Raw genomic sequence first — 25,007 nt, forward strand, 5'->3', positions numbered from 1 at the left:
GGGCGAGCCCCTTCGTTGGGCACAGGGGTGTTCCCTGCCTGGGGGAGCCAGGAGGGGAAGCTTCAAACCGCTGCCGGTCCATTGGAGGTGAGCTGGATCCGGGCGGCCCTAGGGAGTCACCTAAGGTCTGACAGAAGGGAAGAAGAGAAGGCGGCGGACACCCCCCCAACTCACTAGAGCTCCTCCTGAGCCCTGCTCCCCCCGTGCAGCTCCCCCGAAGCCTGCCCTGCAGCCCCAGACCCTGCCGTGAGGGCTGGCCCTCAAATGTGCTTGATTCTCCCTTAATCTGGGTGCCATTAGCTGCAGTGGGGGGAAGCTGGATGGGGAAGAGTGGCATCTCCAGAAGCCCCCGGGGAAGGAGAGGCTTCACCCAGGGGGGATTTAGGCTGATAATGGTCGCTGCCACTTCTTTCCCTCTGCCAGAGGCTGCCCTGAGGACACGGTTGTCTGTTCCTCCCCTGGGGATGCCATTGACTGCTCCCACCTCAGGCTTGGGTGGGTTGAGACAGCTCACCTGGCCTCGCCGTCTTCACAGCGTGGGGGTGAAAAGGGACAGGCAGAGAAAACTTAACTGCCCGTGGGTAGGAGCTGCCGCGGCCGAAGCTGGAGAGGCCAGAGAAAGACAAGGAGAAGCCGAAGGCCACGCGGCCGGTAGTTGCCTCTCGTTGCAGGCAAGAGAGAAGCTGCCTCTCCGCACAGGAAGCATCCCTCTTCCTAGACCACAGTGGGCACCGCAGGGTCTGCGTGTGTACCCCAAAGCACGAGAGAGCCAGGCTGTGTGTCTAGGAAGCCTCATCGTTGTAAGAGCGGTGAGGGGGAGGAGAGCCGAGCGACCAGAGTTACAGAAGAGGGAGGGAGGAGAGAACAAGGAAGAGGCCTCTGAACTGTTAAATTCTCCCGGCCGCGCTGAGAGCGAGAGCTGCGGTGAGTCCTGGGCCCTCCCAGCCCCTCTGCTGGCCCCCTCTTTCCCGCGCTGCTGTGATTTGTGGTTTTTTGCTTCCCTGCACCTCTCCTCTTCCCGCTCTTCTTCTGTCCTGCTCCCTCTTCCTCTTTCCCTTTATCTCTCTTGTTCTACTCCTCCGTTTTCTTTTTCTCTCTGTGCTTTTGCCCTGTTCCTTCTCCTTCCGTGAGGAGGAAGGAGCGGCAGAGCCAGCGTGTGATGAAGTGACTGCAACCCCTGCTCCCTGTCACCCTGCGTTGCTCGGGGGCAGGATGTAGAGAAGTCAGGAGTGAAGATGAGCCCAGGAAAAAAAAAAAGAGAGGGGTGGGGAGGAAGGTATTTTTTGGGTTTGTTCTGATTTCTCATTATCCTACTCTGATTTTGATGGACCATAAATTAAACTAATTTCCCCGACTTGAGCCTGTTTTGCCTGCAACAGTAGTTGGTGAGTGATCTCTTTGTTCTTAGCTCGGCCTACAAGCTTTCTTGTTGTATTTTCTCCCTCCTGTCGTGGTTTGGAGGGGGAGCGATAGAGCGGCTGGGTGGGCACCCAGCCGCCAGCCACCACTGTTTCCACGTGTCAGGGTCCCTGTCACTATTTTTTGATTCTTGACCGTGTTTCTTGTACGCCTTTGCTCTTGAAACTTTCCACCTCTCCATGCCTATCTTTTTAATTCTTGCATATGCTGCACCTGGGGAGGAATAACCCCCTGCACCAGTCCAGGTTGGGGGCTGACCTGCTGGAGAGCAGCTCTGTGGAAAGAGACCTGGGAGTCCTGGGGGACAACAGGATGACCATGAGCCAGCAATGTGCCCTCGTGGCCAAAAAGGCCAGTGACATCCTGGACTGCATCAAGAAGAGTGTGGCCAGCAGGTCGAGGGAGGTCATCCTCCCCCTCTGCTCTGCCCTGGTGAGGCCGCACCTGGAGTACTGTGTCCAGTGCTGGGCTCCCCGGATCAAGAAGGACAGGGAACTGCTGGAGAGGGGACAGCAAAGGGCTACCAAGATGATTAGGGGACTGGAACACCTCTCTTATGAAGAAAGGCTGAGGGATTTGGGTCTCTTCAGTCCCGAAAAAAGACGGCTGAGGGGGGACCTTATCAACACTTATAAATACTTCAAGGGTGGGTGTCAGGAGGATGGGGCCAGGCTCTTTTCAGTGGTGCCCAGTGACAGGACAAGAGGTAATGGGCACAAACTTGAGCATAGGAAGTTCCACCTAAACATGAGGAGGAACTTCTTTACTTGAGGGTGGCAGAGCCCTGGCACAGGCTGCCCGGAGAGGTGGTGGAGTTTCCGTCTCTGGAGACATCCAAAACCCACCTGGACGCGTTCCTGTGCCACCTGCTCTGGGTGACCCTGCTCTGGCAGGGGGGTTGGACTAGATGGTTTCCAGAGGTCCCTTCCAACCCTACCATTCTGTGATTCTGTGTCTGTTTGTGTTGTCTGTCTTCTGTGGCTTAGACATTCCTTGGAGTATGGTATGCCCCTCGGGCGCCATCCCAAGGGTCTTGAGTGCTTGTACTCATCGGCATAGTGTCCATCAGGCGCTGCTTTTCTTGTATTACAAGCTTAAAGCATGGATCAGTCTTGTGTCTGGGAATTTTCCAGACTGTCCTCTTTTGCGGCATTGTTCAAGGCTCTGTCAGCAGCTCTGCTCTCTAGCCATGCCTTTTCATGGACTGGGTCATCTTCCCTGCATCCTTATGTTCTTAGGTCTTGAAGCCAGGTTTTTTGCACATCCATCATGTGTCACAGCAACTTCTTATAATGGGCCATGACGTTCTGCTGCCATAGAGCTTCCCCACCTCACCGTTTCGGCCCTGCGGGTTGTCTTGCCAGACAGCGTCCAGATTCCAGGACTTATTCTTGTTGTTGAGAGTTTTTTTCTCATTTTTGAGTCGCATCATTTGTAATATTCTGTGCAGTGTTGGTCTGCGCGCGTGTTTGGCGTGGAGCTGCCCTGGCCCAGGTGTGTGGAGTCAGGGGTGGGTGGACTAGCACTAAGAGGCCTGGTTAATAACATGACGTGCCTCGACTGTTCTAGGCAGAGGCTGGACAGTCATTTCAGATGGAGTAGCCACCGGAATGGTTGTATGGTTGGACTCGATGATCTCAAAGGTCCTTTCCAGCCATGAAGATTCTATGATTCTGTGAAGGCTGTGCGGACAGTCCCTTCAATAGTGTTCGATGGAGATGACCGGAGCCATGTGGGAGGGGCTGTTCAGCAGTCGTGGAGCCGATTGAATCTCAAAGGTGTCAAGGCTTGTATGTGTGGGGCTTAAAGCTTGGTCCAATTTTTTTTTTTTTTTTTTTAATGGCAGGCTGTAATTGGACTCTAGATGGTATCCCTAAATGGAAACAAGACCTCTGGAATTGTCACGTTACCCCTCCGCATCTGGGTGACTTGTTCAAGCCACTTGTTCGGTGCTTTTTCAGGTGCAGAGGGGTGAGCCGCGCGCCCAAGGGGGATGGAGGAGAGGTGGGTGGAGTGACGTAAGAAGACGGGCGTTGTAGTTTCTGATGTGATGATAGTTTGCGATTTTTTATTTTTTTTGTGCGCGGGTGTGGAAGTCACAGGGCCTGTTGAGATGAGCGGAGCTTGCTCGCTCTCTGCCTAGGAATACAAATTTTTGGACATGATGTTGCATTGAAGAAGAAAACTTACACATGTGAGTGAAAGACTGCACACCTCATGGGAATGAGGAACGTGTAAAAGACTGTAGCTACTAGCTAGAGAATAACAGGCACTAAAAAGTTGCAGTTTCTATTAAGGTAATGCTGAATTTTTAGGGTTTAAATATATATATAAAAACGAGTAAAAAGTAAGTATAATAGTAGCAAATATTTGTCCAACTAGGGAGTAAGTATTTTTTCATCGTTGTAGTGCAAGAACCTCGTGGAACTGAACTAATGATATTAGAAAACTTATCTGGAGTCAGTAACGGACCAATTCAAATGGACCAATAAAGATTTCCTTAAAAAAAATTAAAATAACGGGCAATAATGTATCCCTCTCAGAGTCAGGGTAATAACTGAAATAGCAAAGGAAAGTACAAAGCAAAGCAGGTGTCTTTAATGCCTATAGATAAACATACTGTTGAGGGTGAAAAAAAGTAAGGAAAAACTGTTACAGGCATTGACAGCTCTCGCTCAGGACTGTACAATAAATTACAAAAATTTTTGTCAGTGAGAAATTAAATTGGAATTAGGCATCCAAAGGAAGAGCTGTCAATACCTATAGGAAAAAGTAGCTGGCAACGGGTTAAAAGAAAGCGTGTGCATTACAGGTTGCAAAGTAGTTATAAAGTAGTTGTAGTTGTGTAGAGGTTTTCTTCTTAAAACTATTCAAAGTTATTAAAAGAAACGTAGTCTACTACTTGGGCATAATTGATGCCTAAACAAAACACTGATGTCAACAAAGACAAGAGCAGGCATCAACTATGTTTGAGTAGTAATATAAGAAAAATATCAAACTAAGCAGTAAAGATGGAAAGCTAGTATGGTTGCGCTTAAATTACCTGTATTGCTGCGAGAGCTAGTTATGGTAGTTAAACTACTCCTTAATAGAGTTCTGAGGTATATAATAAAATTGATATAATAAAACTTCAATAAGAATTTATTTGCTCTCTTTTGTCTCCTATGCCTTTGTAGGTTTTTTTTGCAACGACAGGCGAGGCTGATAAAATGGTAGAGATGCGTTTTGCTGATGCATTTGTCCAAAAACATTGTATCTTTTCATTCTCTGTACCAGATTTTTGCAAGCAAGTGGGAAAAATAATAGAACTGTTGTCCCCATTGTTCAGGAAGAACGGTACAGAACACAAAAACCAGGTTACAGAATGTGCTAACTTGAATAGACCCTACGGCATGCAAAGAGGTTCATTGTTCTTGATGGCTACTCCTTGGTACTTCTACCTCTTACTCTGAAATACTTCTTTAAATGCTGCTGGTTTGCTAGGTATTCTAAGGCAAAGTCACGTTGTTTGGTTGTTTAAAAAAACCCAACCGGCCAAACAATAGAAAACCTGAATTTGGAGGCAGGGAGCTGACTTGACTGATCCCTGGAATGAATTGGTGTGCTTCGTTTTAAAACAGGATCACGGAAAGACGAGAGCGGTGAGAAGACCTGTGAGCTCAGTGTAACGCGTCTCTTTCTGCTGTGCTGCTGTGACTTGGTTAGCGGTACTTTATAACCCACGTTCCAAGACCGCACCTTTACTGCGAGAAGGATATTTAAGCAGAAGGGTATGTCAAATAACATTTAACCCCATTACAAATGCAAGATTTCATAAAAGGGCACCGTGCTCCCATCCTGCAGTCAGTCGTAACCTTACTCGTGCCGTGGAGATGGGACGATTCATGCTTCCACTCCTGGGAGTGTTCGGATAGTTAAATATGTGGCTGGTGCCACGTGTATAAGAATGCTGAAATTAGAAAATGAGCTACACCCGTAGTTTAAATAATTGGTTGCAGAACAAAAAAACGTTCTGAAAATGGACCAAGTAATTGGTAAGAAACGATGGAGCATCTTGCCTAGGACCATAGTTGTCCATACATTTGTTTCTTTTGTGCCTCCTTAAAGTATTTGAATGTCTAATGAGCAATCTCTTGATGTGGGCATGTTTATTGATAAGTGTAAATGTGAAATTGTCTCAGGGGTGCGGCGCAGCTTGCGCGTGAAAAGAGGAAGAGCAAAAGCCCAGGTTCCCTGAGGAAGCACGAGTGTATGTTGTTTTTCCCGGATGCAAGCACGTGATGCTTCACTACTGTCCCACATCTGGTAGCAGACAACGTAACCATCCTGACATTCAAATCCAATGCTATGCAACGTTTATTTCCAGTACAATTTTCACCTCACTCTTCTCCTTTTCTTATACCTGGACTTCATAATTTTATTTGGGACAATGAAGTTTCTGAGATCTTTTCTAACCCTGAGTCTAACAAATACAGTTGTGGCAGTTTTGGTTCCTTGGTCTCATCTACTTTTGCTCTTCATCTTTCCGCCTGCCTTTCATTTTGGGCCTACACAAAATAGCTACTGCTGATTTCTTGACATAAAACTGTTCCTGGATAATAATTCTGTATGCACTGAGCCCTCCTGCGTATTTCACTGATGGAATCCGCTTTAATTTCATGTCTGTTGCTATGGGGCTGTGCAGATTTACTTACTTGAGCTGCCAGCACAGGGACCATGTCCATGGGCACGGGAGGATGGGGGTGTGCATCGCAAAGAGCTGAACCGTCCCATCCTGGTTTGAGGTTTGGAAAGGTGACCAGTGCTGTGAGGTCTGATGGATGGTGGTGAGCTGGAAGCGGCTGTTGGGAGGTCCATTTCTTGCACAGTCTAGCCCCAGCCTCCGCTGTAACTTCAGAACGTTGGGCTCTCTTTGGCAGCAGTCCCTCCAGTTGGGTCAACACATCCAGTAGATCCCCTTGGAGCTCCTTTGCCCCTGGGTATTTGTGACTCTGAAGAGGTGCGAGTTGAATCGACAGGTCTCCTCAGACGACCTGCAGGAGCTGGGCGCTGGCTCTTGTTCTCTGGTCCGCTGGGTGGTCCCATTGCTCATAGGAAGTAGAACAGCTTTAACAGGTGAATCTGCTGTTTCCCTTCTTCAGGGGGTTACGTGAGCTCTTTTGGGGGTGAGGGAGGTGTAAATTCACAGTCTTGAGGCAAACTGGAGAGAGCAGAGGTGACTGTAATATGTCTGACCTCAGTTGCGTATCTGTCACGTAGTTGTAATCGTCTCTGCTTATACAAGTAGACTGAGGTCCTGTTTTGTTTCAACGGAGATATGGTGAGTAAAATCAGTGAATCGAGTGCACAGTCTTTCTGAGTAAATATGTAATCATTTACTAAAGGGTAAGATAAATTTATACTGACTAACTCTACATTGCCTAAAAACAGGTCCAAGGTTGGCTCAGACGTGGGCGTCTCCATTCGAGACATCCACATTTAGTCAGATGAACCCCCCCCCCGCAGTGTCCTGTGTTCCTCATCAGGTCTCTGACAGCTCTGCTGTTAGCCCTTGTGAAGCCAAGCACAGTCTCTGGTGTGCATTTTTGTTTTTTTTTTTCCTTTTGTTTAACGAAAAGGAAAGTCAGTCTTAGATGTTCGGTTGTGGAAGAAAGCATGTGTTTGAAGACCACGCTTGGATCTTCAAGTAGGTCTAATTAGATGCCTTTTCTTCTTCCCTTCGTCCCTGATAAGCTTAGGTCCTGGTTTGTCCTTTTGTCCTGTTTCTGAGGACCGCTGCCCAGGGCACCTGGCTTTGAACAGGGAGATTCTGTGTCTCGTTTAGCCCCATAAATTTTGTTAGTCCTCAGGAATGAAGTATTCTTAGGACGTAAGCTAACTGAATTGCACTGAGATGAAAAAGGTGCTCTCCAACTTCCGCGAGATGATATTGGAATATAATCAGAATATAAATATTTTGAGCAAAAGATGCTTATAAGAGTTAGGTAAAAATTATTACCATAGTACTGTTTCTTTAGTTTGATTTTATATCTATTTGAGATTTAAAGTTTCAATGTAAACAAATTCAGTTGACTTGATGCGGAAAACATGTTCAAATAACCAAGTGTTTCTTTCGAACGGGAACAAGCAACATAGCGGTTACAGCGGAGGGTTTTGGCTTTTTGGAAGTGTTTTGTATTTTTGAACGCCGATCTGCAAGTCCCTGTTAAATGAAAAGTGGCCTGGAAAGACAACCTGTTAATGCCGTGTCACAAATTTCACGATCCACCCCCTTCTAAAAAAATTATCGTCAGTGTTGCTTAGTGGAGACGTAGGCAACTAGCGGTTGGGCTGTGGCGGGGATGCTGGCAGCCTGCTCCCAGGGCAGCCGTTCCGCTTCGTATCATTTAGTCACTGGTTTACTGGGGGTTTGAGGGGGAGTTCCCAGCAGGCACACCGTAACGCCTTTCTCTCCCTCCCTCCCCGGCCCGTTAACCGTCCTGATACCCCTCCAGATTTACAGAAAATGGGACGCCCCCTGTTCATTCCCGCGGCCTCGAGCCCAGCCTGGCGCTGGGTCCGTAGCTGCAGGTCCGCTGGCTGCCGGACAGGGTGAGACCCGTGCCAGCCAATTCACCTCAGTCTCCTGAGGTGACACTCCATGCTTCCCCGTTATCAAAGATACTTGTCCGTAGGTGGATTTACACATTCATTTTATAAAGCTCTTATATTCAAGGACTGCGTTATACAACTATCAGTATTTCTTAAACCTACAATCTCAGTGTTTCTAATGAGGTAGGTGTAGCAAAGTAGCATCCTTCTGTCTCTGCTGGAAAGAGCCTTTTTGTTTGAACACGAAGATGAGTTGCCCAGAGTGTCCCCTTCTGCTCCGTGAACACGTTCCCCCTGACAAAGGTAATTTCAGGCGGAGAGGAGAAAATTCCTGGGAGCCACTTTGAAGGTGGTGTTAGAGCAGCTCAGGCTGCACAAAAAGTAATTAGGTCAGGCTGATTTCTGTATGAAGAATCTCCTTAAGATGAACAAAGCAGGAGAAGAAAAAAACAAAAAATAAAAATTGTAATGCTCTTTGTCCTACATGCGCTTGTGGCTGCCCTACAAATGCATGAATTAAAAACACTTAAGAAAAACACAAGCTACGAAGACGATGAGAGGGCTGGAGCACCTCTGCTATGGGGACAGGCTGAGAGAGTTGGGCTTGTTCAGCCTGGAGAAGAGAAGGCTCCAGGGAGACCTTATAGTGGCCTTCCAGTGCCTAAAGGGGGCTACAGGAGAGATGGGGAGGGACTCTTTATCAGGGAGTGTAATGATAGGAGAAGGGGTAACTGTTTCAAACTGGAAGAGGGGAGATTTAGATTGGATAGCAGGATGGAATTCTTTACTGTGAGGGTGCTGAGGCACTGGAACAGGTTGCCCAGGGAAGCTGTGGCTGCCCCATCCCTGGAAGTGTTCAAGGCCAGGCTGGATGGGGCTTTGAGCAGCCTGGTCTAGTGGGAGGTGTCCCTGCCCAGGGCAGGGGGGGTGCAACTAGATGACCTTTAAAGATCCCTTCCAACCCGAACCATTCTGTGATTCTATGGTAGCGATATGCAGAATCTGCATCATGGTTCTCCGCCAATCGCCATAATTAGTTTGTAGTGACTGTTTTTAGAGAAGAGCTTGATTGATTGTGGTCTCAAAGCATACCCAAGTCACATTCTGTATTTATTTTGAGATCTGCAGTGCTTATAATTCTCATTAATGCAGGTCCAAACCTCTAGCATTTAGATGAGATGAGAAAACTGCTTAATGAGCTAAATTTTGATTATTTGCTAACAAAACTTCTTCCAAAGTAAGAAGAGTAAGCAAGCTAGATGAGCAAAAATCAAGTTCAATAGTTAGTTTAGATCACGCAACCAGCAGTATGAATTGCGGGGATCAGGTAAAATCAAGTTTAGATCTAAATGCCGGGAAGCAGGGTCTGCATTGCAGTTCTTCCCCAAAGTCTTCCGTCTGGTATTGAGGTGGGAGTCTCCTCATACAGCCTGTTTGGACAATTGATGGAGACTCCCAAGGCAAGTTTTGCTCCACATCTCCTCTGACTGCACCTTTGCCAGCTGTTACTGCCCTGTGCGACCAGCTGAGAGGCGATGAACGGATCCGTCTGATGAGGGAGCACAGGCGAGCAGTCGGGTGGACGTCCACCCAAGAGTGGTGGGCGAGAGCTTCGTTGGCCGCTCACCAGGGGTGTCTGCGCGTGGGACGGCACCCGGCAATTCTCAGGTGAGAGATGCTCCCCCCCCCCCAGCTGTTTAAAGGGTGTTGGGTAGTTATTTCCATCCCCTCAGATCAAGTCATCCTCCCACAGGGCTGTGGCTTTGACGCGTGAGACCTGGATATGGCTTGGCGCATCTGCCCTTTGAGTGACAGACTGCAGAAAATCCGAAAAAACTTGAGGATGTTTGAAAATTCTTGCAACTTTTTTTTTTTTTTTTTTTTTTAGCTTCTAAGTTTTAGATTTAGATTTTAGACTTAGAATTTTAGATTCACACGGGATGGCCCGAGGAAGGATGCTTGTGGTTCACCGTTGTTTTGAAAACAGTCTTTGAGTGATAATTTCCATCGTGTTTCCACTCCTGCTCTTCCCTTTCCAGGGAAAGAAGCTGATTTGAGCTCTTCAAGTACCACGAGCAATATTCCAGGGCCGCAAGTCCATGTGTCTGCTGCTCTTTTTCTCTCAAGTGAGCAAAGCAATTTTTCCCAAACACTGCAAGTGTTGCTAGTGCGGAGATAGGCAGGCTACTATGTAAGGTCTTGCAGCTAATACATACAATATCAGAATTGTGAGTTTTAAAGCGGTTTGGGTAACGCTAGGCTCTGGGGCAGCGTTTGCGCTGATGAGAACTGTGATGGAAGGAAGAAAAAAAAAAAAATGCTGTATTTGGGGAACAAAAGCTTAAGCACTCGCTAGATTAAATGTAACAAGGAAAGGTACTGGCTGGGGGGAAAAAACTATACTAAGCATAATGTAAAGGCCTGAAATGACCTTATTTGCAGTAAGGTTACGTATCACTTCATATATTTGTGATTCTATGATATGTTGTTGTGTGTTTAAGTATGACTTTAAATTAGAGCAGAGTGACCGTACGCCATCGGACAGAGGTCCCCTGGAATAATCCTCCTTCAAACGCATCGCTGTGTTACGCACGGTCTGTGCCCATTCTGCCTCGCGCGGGACTCTGGTGCTCTGCTGTACGAAGTGGAAAGCCACGTCTCCTTTGCAACGTGCTCTCTTTTCGCTGTTGGGCTTAGCTCCCTATGAAACATTTCACGGTGTTATCACAAACCCAAACCACGGTCCTGCACTTCATTGTAAAATAATTATAAAACTCACGCCAAGGGCAGTGGTGTGATGGAGGTTGGCAGCAGCCAACGGTCCTTATAAACTGTCTGTTTGTTATCCTATCAGTTCCTTACAAAGCGTTCCAATTTTAGGAAAGGGAGGAGACTACGTCAGACAATGTTGAGAAGAGAGTTTTTGTGCTTCATGACTCCGTGGCGTTTAAAGTTTTACGTCGGCCCACCTACCTGCTCTTGGGCACAGCGCCCGCTTCGGGGGCAGGTGAGGGGCTGGCTGGGTATTTTCAAGTGAAACGTCCCCTTGGAGGTAATGGCACTGAAAGGGAGTACAGGAAACGAGGCGACTTTTTGCACTACGGCCCCAAAGCAGGCGTCTCCTCAAGTGCTTGGATTTGCCAGCGGGAGCCACTTTTGTGGACACTGAGGAGCCCCAGATGAGTCCAAGTGTGTCAGTCTATGGGTGGTTTTTCTTTTTGCCAGGCCTGAAGAAGTGTAGGAGTGATAGTATGTGACGGTTTGGGTGTTTTTTGTTTTTTTTCTTTTCAGACAAGCAGGGAGATACTTTCGTGGTGGTGAGAGTTGCAGCAGGAAGCCACCAAACCCAGAGCAGTCTTTGACTCCTCTGCAGCAGAAAGAAGTTAGGATAGAGCCGAAAGGAAAACAAAGCGGAAGGAATCTGAGAGCAAACGTAAAGAAAGGTATATGTTTCTCTTCAGAAATGAGGGTGAGAAAGATTTATTCGGGGGCATTGAGGGGGTGGGAATCCTGGAGGGTTTTCCTCCTTTCTTGACCACATCAAGTTTTCGTGCAGAAATGTGAACTGGAATGCGTCTGGTGAGGTTGTGGTCAGGTATTTCAGGTCTCACCACGTGCTGAGTGAACACATACCACACAGTTTGTTCTCAAGACGGCTGTCTCTTTTCCCTTTTTGGAACTTTCCCAAGGGAATAGTTTTAGAGGGGAACGTTTTTGCCAGTCTGCTTCAGCATTGAGACCTTTTTCTGCATCAAAGAGTTTCTGCCTGCAAGCACAGGCGTCCCAGGGGTGGTGGAGCCTCCTGTTGACTCTTGAACGGAGCAGTCAGCAGTTCCGACAAGTGTTCCAACACTCGTCTTTTGCTGCAGGACAAGAGAAACGGAAGAGCTCAAAGCTCAGCTGGGAGGGATGAAGGAAGACGGGATTGAAGAAGAGCGGAATGGTGTGGAGGAGGAGCTGGCCTTGTGGGAAGCAAGAAGGGCTCCGAGCGTAAGCACTCGGCCCGAGCAAAAGGCTGCAGTTGGTCCGTGGACACGCATGCCACCCGCTCTGCCACACTCACGCCTCATTGACAGATGCGAGTGAGCTCTTCTGGAGCCCAGGGCAAGCTTCCAGCAGCTTGTAACTTCTCATTGCTGCACTGCCAGGACAGCACTGGGCCCCCTGGCATTTAACAGAAGTCCGGAAGGCTTTGTTTAACCCAGCCGAGAGTCACGCAGCCTCAGCGTGCGCACTGAGATGCCATAGCGGCCATCAACCCACGGATTCTCCGCGTCCAAAACTTGTGATCTGTGCGTGGATCAGAGGAGGGCAACACTGTCCAGCAGATGAAATAGCGGGGTTTGTCTGGCTCCCGTGCAACGTTCCAAGACCAACAGAAGAGGGTGAAAAAGCCACCCAGTCCCTCTCCCTGTGCTACCAACCCTAATGGGTTCCTCTCGCCTGCTTTAAAGACGGCCAAACCCTCCCTGACCATGCCTAGGGCTCTTAGATTTTTCCTGATTTCTACCAGAACCTCCACGTCTGCACTCCCAGGGTGGGCTCACCATGGGAGCTGCCCCCCAGGGAAGGTCCCATGTACCCCCCCCCACCATTCAACCCCCCCCCAGGTCCCCTCAGGCTCCTGTTCTCGTCCAGATTATTGCTATGAAACCAGTCAAGTGCTGAAGACTGGGATTTTCCAACAGCATCATGGTTCTCTTTGTCTTCCTGGGGAGGGACTGCAGTCCTGCAAGACCCGGTGGGGAGCTCAGTCTTCTTTTGGGATGCTCTCTATGGGACAGGAGGACAATGTCTTTGAGCTGCCTGTATTTCTGGAAGGATTACCCGCATTTGCCTTCCATCTGAAATGCCCCTTAGTGGCACTTGGGTTTTATCTGTGTGAATAGCTCAGTGGTAGTATACAGCGAATAATCTTCTGCTTAGAGTAAATGGGTTTGTAATTAAAAATATCCATTCAATGTTACAAACGTTGGTTCCCTTCAAGCTTTTGCTAATGGATGTCTGGCTGACAAAATGATCTCCCACCTTGCTTAAATGTGAAACCCTCTTTAAAGTGGCATTCAGATTACTTAGTGTGATTTCTTCCAAAAAAATCATAATGGCTTAAAGAGTGTATTTTTGTTAACGAAAAACAAAACAAAAGAAACAGGAACAGAAGTTCATAGAACACACTTTGGTGTGTTGTAGCAGTTGGTGCTGGAAGGCGACCAGCACTGTGAGGTCTGGTGGATGGCGGTGGGGTGGAAGTGGCTGTTGGGAGGTCCATCGCTGGCATAGACCCGAGAGGCTTGAGGGCAAATCTGACCCGTGAAAAGTGAGCTTTGACTTTCCCCACCCCAGTTCCTACACGTGCGGGCAATGGCTTTGTAAACCTCACAAGTAGCCTGCTCTTCCTTCTACCTTCTGTAGCCAAATCTGATGGCCAACACAGGTAAGGCTGCTGCAGCTCCATGCCCCCCCCAGGCTGAACCAGTAGTGAGGCCAAGCACGTCTTCCGTGCCGGCACGCAAGTAGAGATAATACGTGGCCAGCCGTGGAGGCCAACACAGGCAGAAACACTCCGCTCCCACAAAAAACAAGCTCCAGTGGCCTCATCCTGTTTCTCTCACTGGCTGATCAGGATGAAGGCCTGTTAGCGGGAAATACATGTGCACATATATGTGCCCCGGGGAGACGGGCAGCGCACCCCTGCATGTCAGTCTCCCCAGCTGCCAGGACCCGGCCATGAGCGCCCCCACGACCGAGTAAAGAAAGGGGAAGGGTGAAAGACAAGGGAGGGAAAAGTGGGGGAAATAATGGGGAAGAAAGGAAAGAAGGAAGGAAGTAAACTGAGGACAGAAGGGAAGGAAAGAAGGCAGGCAAGGGGAAGACAAAGGGAAGATGAATGGAGTGAAAGGGAGAAAGGTAAAAGAAAGAAGGCCGGCAGAAGAGAGGGAATGAAGGAAGAAAAGCAGGCGGGCAAGAATGAAGGAAGGCGAGCAGTTCAGGCAGGTAGAGAGGAAGGTCAGAAGGATCGAGGAAGGAAGGAAGGTGGTATTGAGGAAAGTAGTGAGGGAAGAAAGAAGATAGTAATTAAGAAAAGAAGACAGGAAGGCACGGAAGTGGACAAGGAGGACTAGAGGAAAGCAGAAAGTCAAGACGGCTGGGGGGCACGAAAAAGGGAATTGACGTACGTAAGTTAAGTACGTAAAGTGAGGATGGGGACAGTATATAAAGGAGGAAGGAAAGTAGAAAGAAAGGAAGGAAGGAATAAAGGAAGGATAGGAAAGAAATGAAGATGGAAGGAAAGAATTGCAGTGAGGACAGAGGGAAAATAAGGAAGGGAGGAGGGGGAAGGAAAGAAGGAGGTGGGAAGGGAGGAGGGAAGGAAGGAAGGAATGTAAAAGGAGGAGGGAAGGAAGGAAGGAATGTAAAAGAAGGAGGGAAGGTGGGCAGGTAGCACATCTGTAGCTATCGTACCTCTCTTTGCAAGTTATGTGCAAACTCATCTGTCTGTAAATAAATTACATTTACGGCTTGCCATGAGCTAGGGAAATGGATGCTCAGCAGAAGTAATGGCGGTAGAAGGGACGGTAGGTAGGGAATAAAAGAGAACTTGGTAATCACGCTGCATAACCTTAGCTATCTGCCAAGAAAATCAACCAGCTTTACCTAGGCGGACAGGCCATCCTATTTAGCCCAGAAAAGGAATGTGTAATTTAGGTGTGATCAATGAATAGCCAAATGCTTCATCATACAGTGAGTGATGTGCATGAACGGATGAATGAGATTCCCACTGTCCCTACTTACTATCCAGAGAAACCACAGCCAAGCGAACAGGCTTGGTGGAATCAGCAGGGAAAGAAGACCCTGTTGAGCACAGCTCTCGTCTGGCGCTGTGAAGAGACACCAGGGCTGTAGAAGAAATGGGAAGCCCCGCAGTTGTGCAGCTCAGGCCCTGGTCTGGTTGCCAGTGAGATACTATCGATTGTTTTTTTTTCCACTTACCCAGTGAGGTGTGTCGGGGGTGAGTCCCAAAGGGCTCTCGCTTGCGCTACCAAGTTCCTAGCATGACTTTCTCCAGGTGGGGAGTTTGACTGGGACAGTACGCCTGTCAAACCCCAACACAGTGTCCCAAGGTGAGCTCAGGGAGGACAAAGGAAAAAAAAAAAACACCTCCCGTGGAGCAGAAGATCGAGGCTTGATCTCACTTTTCAGTACAAATATTGTCCAAAGCAGGACCTCACGAACCTTCTGAACTTTTTTGGGTTTTAAGCAGAGATCCAGGAGAGAGTGGGTGAGGCACGCCAGGCATGAGTCTCCGCATGAGCAACTCAGGCATCTAGGATGTTTCTGCTCCGTCCTCCAATAACCTGGGGAATCCAGGCTGTTCCTGCAAGGACTGGTCACACGAGGGAAGATGAGGCTGTCTGGGCACCCCCACCCCATCTCTCCCCATGGTGGTCCTGAGGAGAGGGCCCAGAGAGGTGTCACTCTGTAATTGTGGGGCAGGGAACCCGTTTGCCATATAGGGGGACCAGGGGTGGGGCTTCCACCGTGGCATACTCTGGGGTTCAGCCTCCTGGACTGCGCAGGACTAGCAGCAAGGTGGGGGGGGGGGGTGGGGGGGGGGGTGGTCAGGGGGAGAGTGGAAAAAATCAGTCCCCGCTCCCTGGTTTGCCCCTGGCAGTTGTCCCCTGCCCAGGATCTTCCGCATCCCTCCCAGATGATACCCAAGGCCTGAGAAGGACGCCCCTGCCTCCAAAACAATCCCACAAACCTCCAAATCACCCCTCAAGCCCCAACAGCAGTCCCACATCTGCCTTCTGCTGAGCAGCAGATGTCACCACCTTCATCAACATGCTGGCTTTGTCTTGCACCTGCTCTCAGAAACACCAGCCCTGTCACTCTGCAATCTGGTCCCCTGTCCTCTTTCCCATCCCTCTCCCGAACTCGTACTATTCCCTGAACAGGAAGGAAAAGCCACCCTACAGTGCAGACTGTACCAATATCACAAATAACTCCTGGGATGAGCACATCCTCCCCCCTCAAGAACATCCCGCTCTCCTTCATACCCGTGTTCCCCACAGACAACAAGGAGGCATGTGCTAGAAGAAAACTCTTTCTTTTTTTAAACAGAACTTTTTTCAACCCTTGCTCCTCAGGGTTTTCTTTTTTTGCAAAGATAAAGTATTATCTGAACAACTTCTGCATATATATATATATATATAATCATATATGTGAACGTGTGCATACATTTATACACTTAAAACAGTCCCGCAAACTTGTGCCACTCACGGCAGCCCATCCTGCTTTATAGCAGGGAAGACAACTCCAACAAACTGCAAAAAAGCTGTCCCCCTCAACTAGAGGAATGCACTGAACCACATCCACCTGTGGCTCCGGTGGGAACCCCACCAGCTCCAGAAGGGAGGCTTTGACTTGAGGGTAAACACAACGCTTCTATGCCTAGACACCGGCTGGATGAGACAGTGCCACGCTAGGACACATGCCACACTCACCTGTGCCCAGTCCTTGGGGACAGCATGCCCAAGGCCACTGAACCATCCTTTAACAAGTGGCAAGCAGTCCTCACTTTGCAGCTGGACTGTGACTTTCTAACGCAATTAGATACCTATGGGCGGAAATGGAGACAAGCGAGAAAGGGGAGGAGACGTCTTTCTGAGAGAGGTGGCCACAGTAACACGGCCCACCTGTCCAAAGCAATGTTTCTGCATATTTGAGGGGAGTCACTGAGCAAGTAGCCCCCAGAGGAAATGTCTCTTCATTCTGCCTGAAAGCTAACTCCTCACTGTCTTTGAGGAAAGACACTAATACAAACTATTGAGACAGAGCAGAGGAAGAGCTCCAGGCTGCGTGACAGCCCACTTCTAGTCATAGGCATCATCATCATCAAAGTAGGAGTCACAATCAAGGTTATCTGACTCATCATCAAACAGAAAGTTGTCTTCATCAAGGTCATCATCGTCATCATAATCTTCCTGCCACTGCGGTTCATACTCCTCATCTTCAACCCCTTTGGCACCTTCATCTGTGTTGGGGGAGTCACACAAGATGGTACGTTTTGGCCTATCAAGGAGGAGGAGAGTATCAGAGCAGAGCCCCGGCTGTGAGCAGCAACCACAACCCAGCCCTACACCACCCTCGTCCTCCCTATCAAAATAAATGCCAGACCCTTCCGCCTCCCCCATGGATGTTCATTTTCTTGCTTCTCTCATCTAGACACCTCCTAGATCTCCGATACACCTCCGAAGAAAGAGCGTGACTCTCCACAGAAACCCAAGGAAGTCCAGGGAGAGGAACTTCCATAACTGGGTCTGCCAGTGAAGGAGCTTTCTTGACCATAGCTGCATACCAAGCGGAGGTTTTGCTGCTCTCCCTACACCGCTATGTCACTTGTATTGTTATGTCAAACCACAACACGGGATGCAAGTAATCAGTATCTGTTATTAACTCTTTTGTACGTCAGCAAGCACAGGAGAAAACTCTGGTCACCTACTTTTTTGTCTGCGCTCACTCATCTTTCCTTGTTACCCCACTAAGGAAACTCACCCGACACAGGCAGGGCCTGAAGTAGGCACATTTGAGAGTTTCACCTTTCTCTGACCAGAATCTGCCAAAGTCTGGAGCCCAACATGGAAATCCTGTTAGCATGGAAGAACAGCCATCAGAGAGAGACAATATGCGATTTGGGGTGTATTTTGTGCTGCAAACCCTTTCCCTACATACACACAGCACTGAGAGTCCGTTCCCTCAACTGATCAAGCCCCTTTCTAGGTTTGCCCAAGGTTAAACTAGAGCAGAGCAAGACAAGCCACTAACAGGCACGAGGACTTCACCTGTGTGGAGTGCCAGAGAATTGCAAAGAGACGCTTCTTGATCTGGTGTACCAACTCCGAACCGGCGCTGAAATGCTCTGCTTTCAGGAGCTGAAGAGAAGAGGCCAGGTCCTGGTACTGCAGCAGGGTTTCCTCTGCAATTCAAGACCAACAGAGTCATGCTGCTTCCCGCTCTCTTAACCAGAAACCGAGTCCCTTGGCTCTCATTATGAAGCCAGTACACAGCTACGTAGTTCTCCTGTGCACATAACATTCCTCTTTCAGAAGGGAACATGCTGTTCCTTACTCCGTGAATCTCCACTGGCAGCCGAACTGCTTCAGTGGACTTCCCACAAATGACATTGAGAAGGCAAAAATGGGCTGGGAGAAGTGAGAGAGACCAGCTGGACGCTGGTGTGTATGCTGCTGCCCCACTACAGAGTTGCCATCCTTTGAACCAGACAGCTGGGAACGCTAGTCTCTACTAGCGGCTGCAGGACTTACCCAGGAGGATCTGCAGAGCATTAGTGTGCAGCTCTAGGCTCTCAGTCTGCTGTTCCACAACATCCATGCTCTCAGTGTCCTGGTTATAGTAGCTGTACACACAGGAGTAGGCCAGCACCTGGAGCAGTACAGATCACGCTGTAAGCGCCCTCCTTCAGCTTCAGAGTGGGCAAGAAGCGAGTAGCATCAAACCCTTACAGACTTCATTACGTATCGGTGGCTAGAAGAAGCCCGGCGGCCCTTCAGGTCTGTGGCTATAGCCCAGTGAACCATTATGCCAAGTGACAGCAGTGCCAGGCTACCTACGGCTACTCAAGGATTAGAAATGAATGTGTAATTATTTTGTACTGAAGCCTGAAATAACCAATAGTTTCCACCTGCAATCCATCACAAGAACACAGACCGTAAATGCATAACAAGCGTGACTGACCAGCACAGTGTTATGTATCCTGGCAAACACAGGGGCTACCACACTGAAAAAACAGGATCAGACACCCTTGTTCCACAAGCCTCTCTCAAAATCAAGTCTGCCTGCACAAACAAGGCATATATTGCAAAGGCAATACTGCAAAGGCAATTCCACCCCCTTCCTATGTTTCAGGGGACAGAAGACATTGCAGGACTCTGGTGTCACAGGCTTACTGCACACATCCAGTGGCAGCACTGCAAATCCTTCATAATGGGGCTATCAGGGCATGCAGCAGAGAACTCAATGCTCCCAAAACACCTACGGCTCATGAAATGAAGTTAAGAAAGGAAAATCATAACATGAACATCAAAAGGGACTTCCTAACTGTAACACAGCATCAGGAGAGCTTTCAAAAGGTAAGTACCACCACTGGGGCATTTCAAATTGGAATGGGACAAACCCAGCATACGAAAACCCTAAATATAGATCCTTGTGCTGATTCCATGGCATCCACCGAAGCTAAGCTCCAAATCCTATGACCTGACTGTGAGAAACACTGCAGACAGAGCCCAACTCTCAGAGTGAGATCAGGGAAAGGCAGACACGAACTCCTCCCCTGTCCTGATGCTATTCCTTCCCTCAACCTTTTTCTGTCTCTCCTTGTTTGGAGTAGAGCAAGGTTGGCACCTCCTCACTTTAAGAAAGGCACAAAACACACCAATAAAATTAGGCCTAAACCTCAGCAAGCCTGTTATCCAGCCTTACCTTCCGCGCCTGTTCTAGGGCTTTGCAGGCATCGAGAACAAAGGTCAAAGTCCTAATTTTTGGCATCTCACTGACGGAAGAAACCCTGTTTCTCAGACTCGTGGCAAATTCCTGCAATAACCACAGGAGGAAAAAGAAGTCAGTGTCAAGCTCAACAAGATTGAAAAAATAGCATCTTCCACACAGATAACTGCTAAGCATCCTGAAGTGCCTTTCCAGAAGATGCAGGCAGCAGGACAGCATTTACTGCATCCAACCATGGCATCTCTACAGTGCCATCACTCCAACCTTTTACAGTATCTCAGCTCTAGACAGAGTTCAGCCTTCAGTCCTTCCATTGCAATTGCTTCCAAGTACTGCGCCAGTTTGAGCATGTGAACACCACAAGTTAGGTGCTGAGTTTGCACAACAGACTTGGTAGAAGAAAGCAGGCCAAGAACCATCCGTTACGTCAAACCAAGGGTGAAATGACCAGGCGTCCCCACCTGGATCCAAAACCTGCTTCTCAGCTTCAGGTGAAGTACATTGAGACACAGCAGAAACTGTCCTGCTCACCAGGGCTAAGGCCACAGAGTCAGCATCTGCAAAGAAAGGAGGAGGGCCTTACCCTTGCACGATGATGAAAGGTGCATCTCTCATTGTAATCCTGAAAACGCTTCTCCTGCCAAGCTGCTTTGCTCACCTGAAAGGAAAGGTAGAAGTAATCTGTAGCAATTTCCCTCAGGTACCAGGGTTGCCTGGAAATGGCTACCACACATACAGACTTTGACAACACTATCAGTATTACTGGCAAGTGCACAAAGTTCAGAGTAAAGGGCACAAGCGGAGATCCTCACCCTCTCCCTGAGAGGCCTGGTGCATCTGAACACAAGCATGAACCACTGGGATATAGCAAACCACTCACCATAGCAGAGCAGTTGTAATAATCCTTATGAGTCGGCCTCCAGGGCTTGAGGCAACGCCAACAGAAGCCATGATTACACTTTGCACACGTCATACTGCATGGTAGGAGAAGAACAATGGGAATCACTCAGCCATTTGCAGACAATTCCTCCCTGTGCTCCCCTGCACCACACGGCTGGAGCGTGCAACCCAGTCACTCCCATTCACTCAGTACTATGTGTTTCCCTGCACGTATTTTTTAAAGCCTTTGCTGGAAGCAGATGATGCTTAAAACCAGTCATTGTGTCTCCAAAAATGAGCTCGATAAACTGGCAGTATGATCTCACAGTACCAACTAACCAAGTACTTGAAGGATAAACCAAGCATTCCACAGTCAGAAGCAAGATTGTATGGACGCCTCACCTCTTCCCTCAGTAACGCAGCGCCCCACAGTGCAGAAAGGCGCTGCACAGCCCTAGGGCCACACACAACATGGAGGGGGGGACAAGTCACAGCTGGGCACTAAGGACTGTGCCAGTGCAAGAAAGAAACAAATGGTGACCCCTAAGCCCTGGCTGCAAAGCTGGAGGTACCCCCCCTGTCATGTAAAAAGCTGCCAGAAATCCAAGCCAATTCAAAAGAGGCAGTTAAAAGAAAATTGCTTAAAGTTACAGGAACCAGTGAGCATGAAAGAAAAAAACCTGGTGCTGAGATATCCACTCCCCTAACCTGTAGGGGGGGTGTCTGTATGTCTACAGTGGCTTCTGAGAGCAGACAAGTGTGCACTATAAAAAGGTATTGCAAAATGAGGTTCGCTTCTACTACAGAGCTATCAATGGATTTAACTCTGAATGCTGTGGAAATTTTGTTTATTCCTAGGAATTAAAACAATCACTCATTCCTCTAAAACTATAAAACATGTCTGCTGTAACTCTTAACTCTACAGCAAACAAACGAAAAAAAAAAAAAGCAGCACAATAGACCGAACTGTAGGTCTTTGCCCGCTCCTGTCCCCAGCAGCAAACAAAAATGGATACTCACTGCAGGCACCCCTCGTTTTTCTCTATCTGAGCCTGACAGCTTGGGCAGTGCTTCGAAATGAGCTTAGCCAGATGTTTGCTTTGGGCTTCGCTTGTCATTCCCTCATAGTACCCGTCGTCATCCACCCACTGAGACATGTGGCTGCAGCTGGCAGGATAATGGGCCTGAAAAAGAGAGCCAGTCACAAAAGCAGAATGGTGCGAGCCAAACCCAAGACACTACTGCCCGTGATTCAGCTCAGCCTCACCTCTGGGAAGTTGCAGTTGAAGCAGGATATCCAGGAGCACTTGGAACAGGCTGCTCCATAGCCAAGTCCATCTTTAAGGAGGATCTGATCACAGCCCTGAGGGTTGGTGCACCACGTCAGGTTGGAGCAACACTCAACGTAGCCTCTGAGGAGGGCTTTTTCATACTGTAATAAGAAGCCAGGAAGGAGATTTAAGGCAGAGAAGCTGCATGGTTAGGCCTTACAACTGGGGTCTGGTGCCTCTGGGCTCTACATCTGACCGAACAACTGCTCACAACAAAACAGCACTAAGTTAGTTTACTCTTTCATTCCCTTTGTGCAAATTCCCCACCTCTTGTGTCGGATCTGGAGGCTGTTTCATATAATTGCCGAATAGCTGAGGTTGGAAGCCACTTCTGGAGACAAAAACTAGTCAAACCTCTCCAGCTCAAAGCAGGGTTGCTCAAGATCATGTCCAGTTGGGTTTTGGGCATACCCAAGGATAGAGACTACAAGGCGCTCTGCCCAACCTGTTCTAATGTCCCATTAGCCATTTGTCCCATTTGTGTGTTTACACACGTTGATAAGATCCACCCCCGAGCCTTCTCTTCTCCAGACAAAACAAATCCAGCGCTCTCAGCTTCTCCTAGAGGTGTTCCAAAACCTAAATCATCTTTGTGGCATTTTGCTGGATTGTCCTCAGGATGTCCACATCTTTCTTGTGCTGGTGAGCCCAGAAATGGACACAGTACTCCAAGATGTGGTCTCCCCAGCACTGGGTAGAGGGGAAGGATCACCTTCCTCAGCCTGCTGTCAGTGCTCTTCCTAATTCAACCTAAGATGCTAGGGGACCTTCTTAGCCACAAGGGCTATAAATGTGCTGAGGGTGCACCTGGTCCCATCATCCAGGTCATCAATGAAGATGCAAAATAATGTTAACCTCAGTATCAACCTCTGCACTAATGACTGGCCTCGAGATGACTTTTCTGCCACTGATCATAACCCTTTGAGCTCAGCAGGCCATGTCACTGTCCACTCATCCAGCTTGTACTTCATCAGTTCTTTTCTATGAAAATGTTGTGGATGACGTGTAGAGTGTAGAAAGCCTTACTAAATCTGAGATAAACAACATCTCCCCTCATCCACCAATCAATCATCTCACCACAGGAAGCTATCAGGTGGTCTTTTTAACTTTTTCTTATTTTAAGTTCCTCGGCAGACTTCTGCTTAGTTACACGATGTGCAAAAGGGAAGGAGACTTGCTCTGCCAACAGCCTCTAGACATTTCTGTAGAGGATAAGGCAAACTGGTAATCAATAAGGGACTGTTCAGGTAGGGACACCCAGAGATGCAACTAGTAGCTAGCACGTAGTAGCTTAGTTTTCTATGCTCAGTTACTCTAAGCGTAAGGATTGTGCAAACATACACAAAGCTAGAGGAAGGTCAGAATAAATCCTGTAGTCTTCACAGTCCTCCTGACAGAGATTTTTGCATATCTGGAAAGCTGCTCTAAAGCCACCAGGCATAGAAAGGACAATACAGATCACAATAAACACTAGAGAGAAAAGGTGCAAGCCCTGAGCACTGAAGAGCTCAGACAGGGCTCTCATTCATTTCTCTCTTGTTCATTCTCTCAGGCAACCTAAACCAGAGAGTGTGCGCTGTCTGGCTGCAAGGACGGCAGCCTGTGTCATGGCAAAATGCCTGGTGGAGGCAAAGTCTCAACAAAGCCACTTCATTCTTCTCAGAGAGTCCACATCTGTGTCTGTTGTCACCCTGTTGACAGGCGATGTGATAATTTCTTTCCAGACACCAGTACCCAGACAGATAAATGTGTACTTGAGTCCGCAGGCAGCACCTCAAATCACAGCCTTCACACAGGCTGGATTTCACAACATCCGATGTCTGGAGTTTTGCTCTATCCTGTTCTCCTGGTGAGGAGGAGACAGAGATGCAACTGCTGAAACAGACCTAGGACTCCTACTGGAACCATAAGAGAAAGTGCTGCTCTCAGGAAGCCTAAAAGGAGAGGGAACAAGTGCCCAACGAAGGTCTGGGAAGAAAACTAGCCAGGTACAATAAAGAAGTTGACAAGTATTGCATGATGCTGACCAGCAGATCTTAGAGGAACCTTTGCACACACTGGAGTTAATCCAGGTATGGAGCCTATGGCAGGATTCCCAGCAAAGAATCGCTGGGGGCAGAATGGAAGACCACCTCTGAAGAAGAAACTCTCAAGAAACTTGAGGGAAACAAGGTTGAGAGAAAACCTCTTTCAGAAACATATCAGGGTTTACGTTTTGTAGACATACAAGCATGAAAAGTTTCAAGTCAAGTATTTTTGTATTAGCAAGACTGCAGCCAGCAGGCAAGGCAAGGGATTTCTCACAGCTATTTGGCACTGGTGACACAATTAGATACCGGGAACGGTTTGGACTCCCATGTACAAGAAAGACACTAACAGACTAGAGAAAATGATGTCCATAGGCCACCAAGACAGTCAAGGGCTGGAGCGCAAAATGTACAAGGGGAGGTTGGGAGAGCTGGGTTTGCTCAGCACGGGGAGAAGGCAGCAGAGGGGGATCTTACCACTGCCTAGAGCTACCTCAATGTAAGATGTAGAGAAGACTGAACCTGGAGCAGTATGTTTAACTTCAGCATTAGATCTTCACGCAATAATCTGGCTATTTATAGCCCAGGGTTGGACCAGAGATCTCCACAGATTATTGCGCCCTAGATTATTCTATGAGTGTATGTGTGACGCTGCACAAGGCATTAATGCTCCAGCCATACCACTTACTGAGCAAAAAGGGAAACAGATAACATTTCGGTAAGAGCATTAGAGCAACTTGTTAAAATTGGCTGCAATTTATGTTGACCTGGAATAATATTTTTTTTTTTATAAGATAGCCATAGCAACAGGATAGTAAATCCTGCTCTCAGACAGTTGTGACTGCAGGATTTGCAAAGCCAGTAAGAACTAACTGCCCAGATACATGCATTAATTCTCCAAGCATTTCTTATAGAAAACAAGATACATCAAAGGAAATAGTTTTCTGTAGTCGTGACCATTTCAGTTGCCAGTTTGCAGGCTTAAAGAAAAATTATGATATAGAGCAGTCTTTATGACTACTGTTCATTTCTCATTATGACTGTTCACACAGGATCATAATGACAGCAATGAGCTGGAAGAGGAGGAGTATATTTCTTGAGAAGTAATTGCTGATGGAGACCTGTCAAACAACAGAGCAGTGGAAGACAGATAAGACACTTTTTCTGGCCAGCAATTAACAAAAAAAGTCTGTCGTGCAACAGCTACAGCTCTGATATTAGGTGGGGAGGGCATTCA

General features: G+C 48.1%; 1 protein-coding gene and 1 long non-coding RNA gene across 4 annotated transcripts in view; one reads left to right on the forward strand and one right to left on the reverse strand.

Moving 5' to 3' along the window:
- Nucleotides 1-4,660: 4,660 nt before the first annotated feature.
- Nucleotides 4,661-13,099, forward strand: LOC128907382 (uncharacterized). Its single transcript, XR_008465575.1, has 4 exons — nucleotides 4,661-5,189; nucleotides 10,050-10,136; nucleotides 11,302-11,453; nucleotides 11,880-13,099. It is a non-coding gene; the product is annotated as an uncharacterized LOC128907382 (long non-coding RNA).
- A 2,999-nt stretch (nucleotides 13,100-16,098) lies between these two features.
- Nucleotides 16,099-25,007, reverse strand: part of LOC128906972 (cullin-9-like) — a 34,736-nt gene continuing 25,827 nt past the window's right edge. For 2 of the 3 annotated variants that reach the window (XM_054195182.1, XM_054195181.1), the window contains exons 34-42: nucleotides 21,680-21,844; nucleotides 21,433-21,596; nucleotides 20,414-20,507; nucleotides 20,117-20,191; nucleotides 19,510-19,620; nucleotides 18,336-18,453; nucleotides 17,853-17,986; nucleotides 17,566-17,657; nucleotides 16,099-17,082 (exon numbers count right to left, since the gene is read on the reverse strand). In XM_054195182.1, the coding sequence (XP_054051157.1) occupies nucleotides 16,884-17,082; nucleotides 17,566-17,657; nucleotides 17,853-17,986; nucleotides 18,336-18,453; nucleotides 19,510-19,620; nucleotides 20,117-20,191; nucleotides 20,414-20,507; nucleotides 21,433-21,596; nucleotides 21,680-21,844 (1,152 nt within the window). In that variant the 3' untranslated portion in view covers nucleotides 16,099-16,883. Of the gene's footprint in view, nucleotides 17,083-17,565; nucleotides 17,658-17,852; nucleotides 17,987-18,335; nucleotides 18,454-19,509; nucleotides 19,621-20,116; nucleotides 20,192-20,413; nucleotides 20,508-21,432; nucleotides 21,597-21,679; nucleotides 21,845-25,007 lie in introns of those variants that run through there. The other variant, XM_054195183.1, reaches the window with a different exon arrangement.

This window comes from Rissa tridactyla, chromosome 3, assembly GCF_028500815.1.
Source record: "Rissa tridactyla isolate bRisTri1 chromosome 3, bRisTri1.patW.cur.20221130, whole genome shotgun sequence".
Lineage (NCBI taxonomy): Eukaryota > Metazoa > Chordata > Aves > Charadriiformes > Laridae > Rissa > Rissa tridactyla.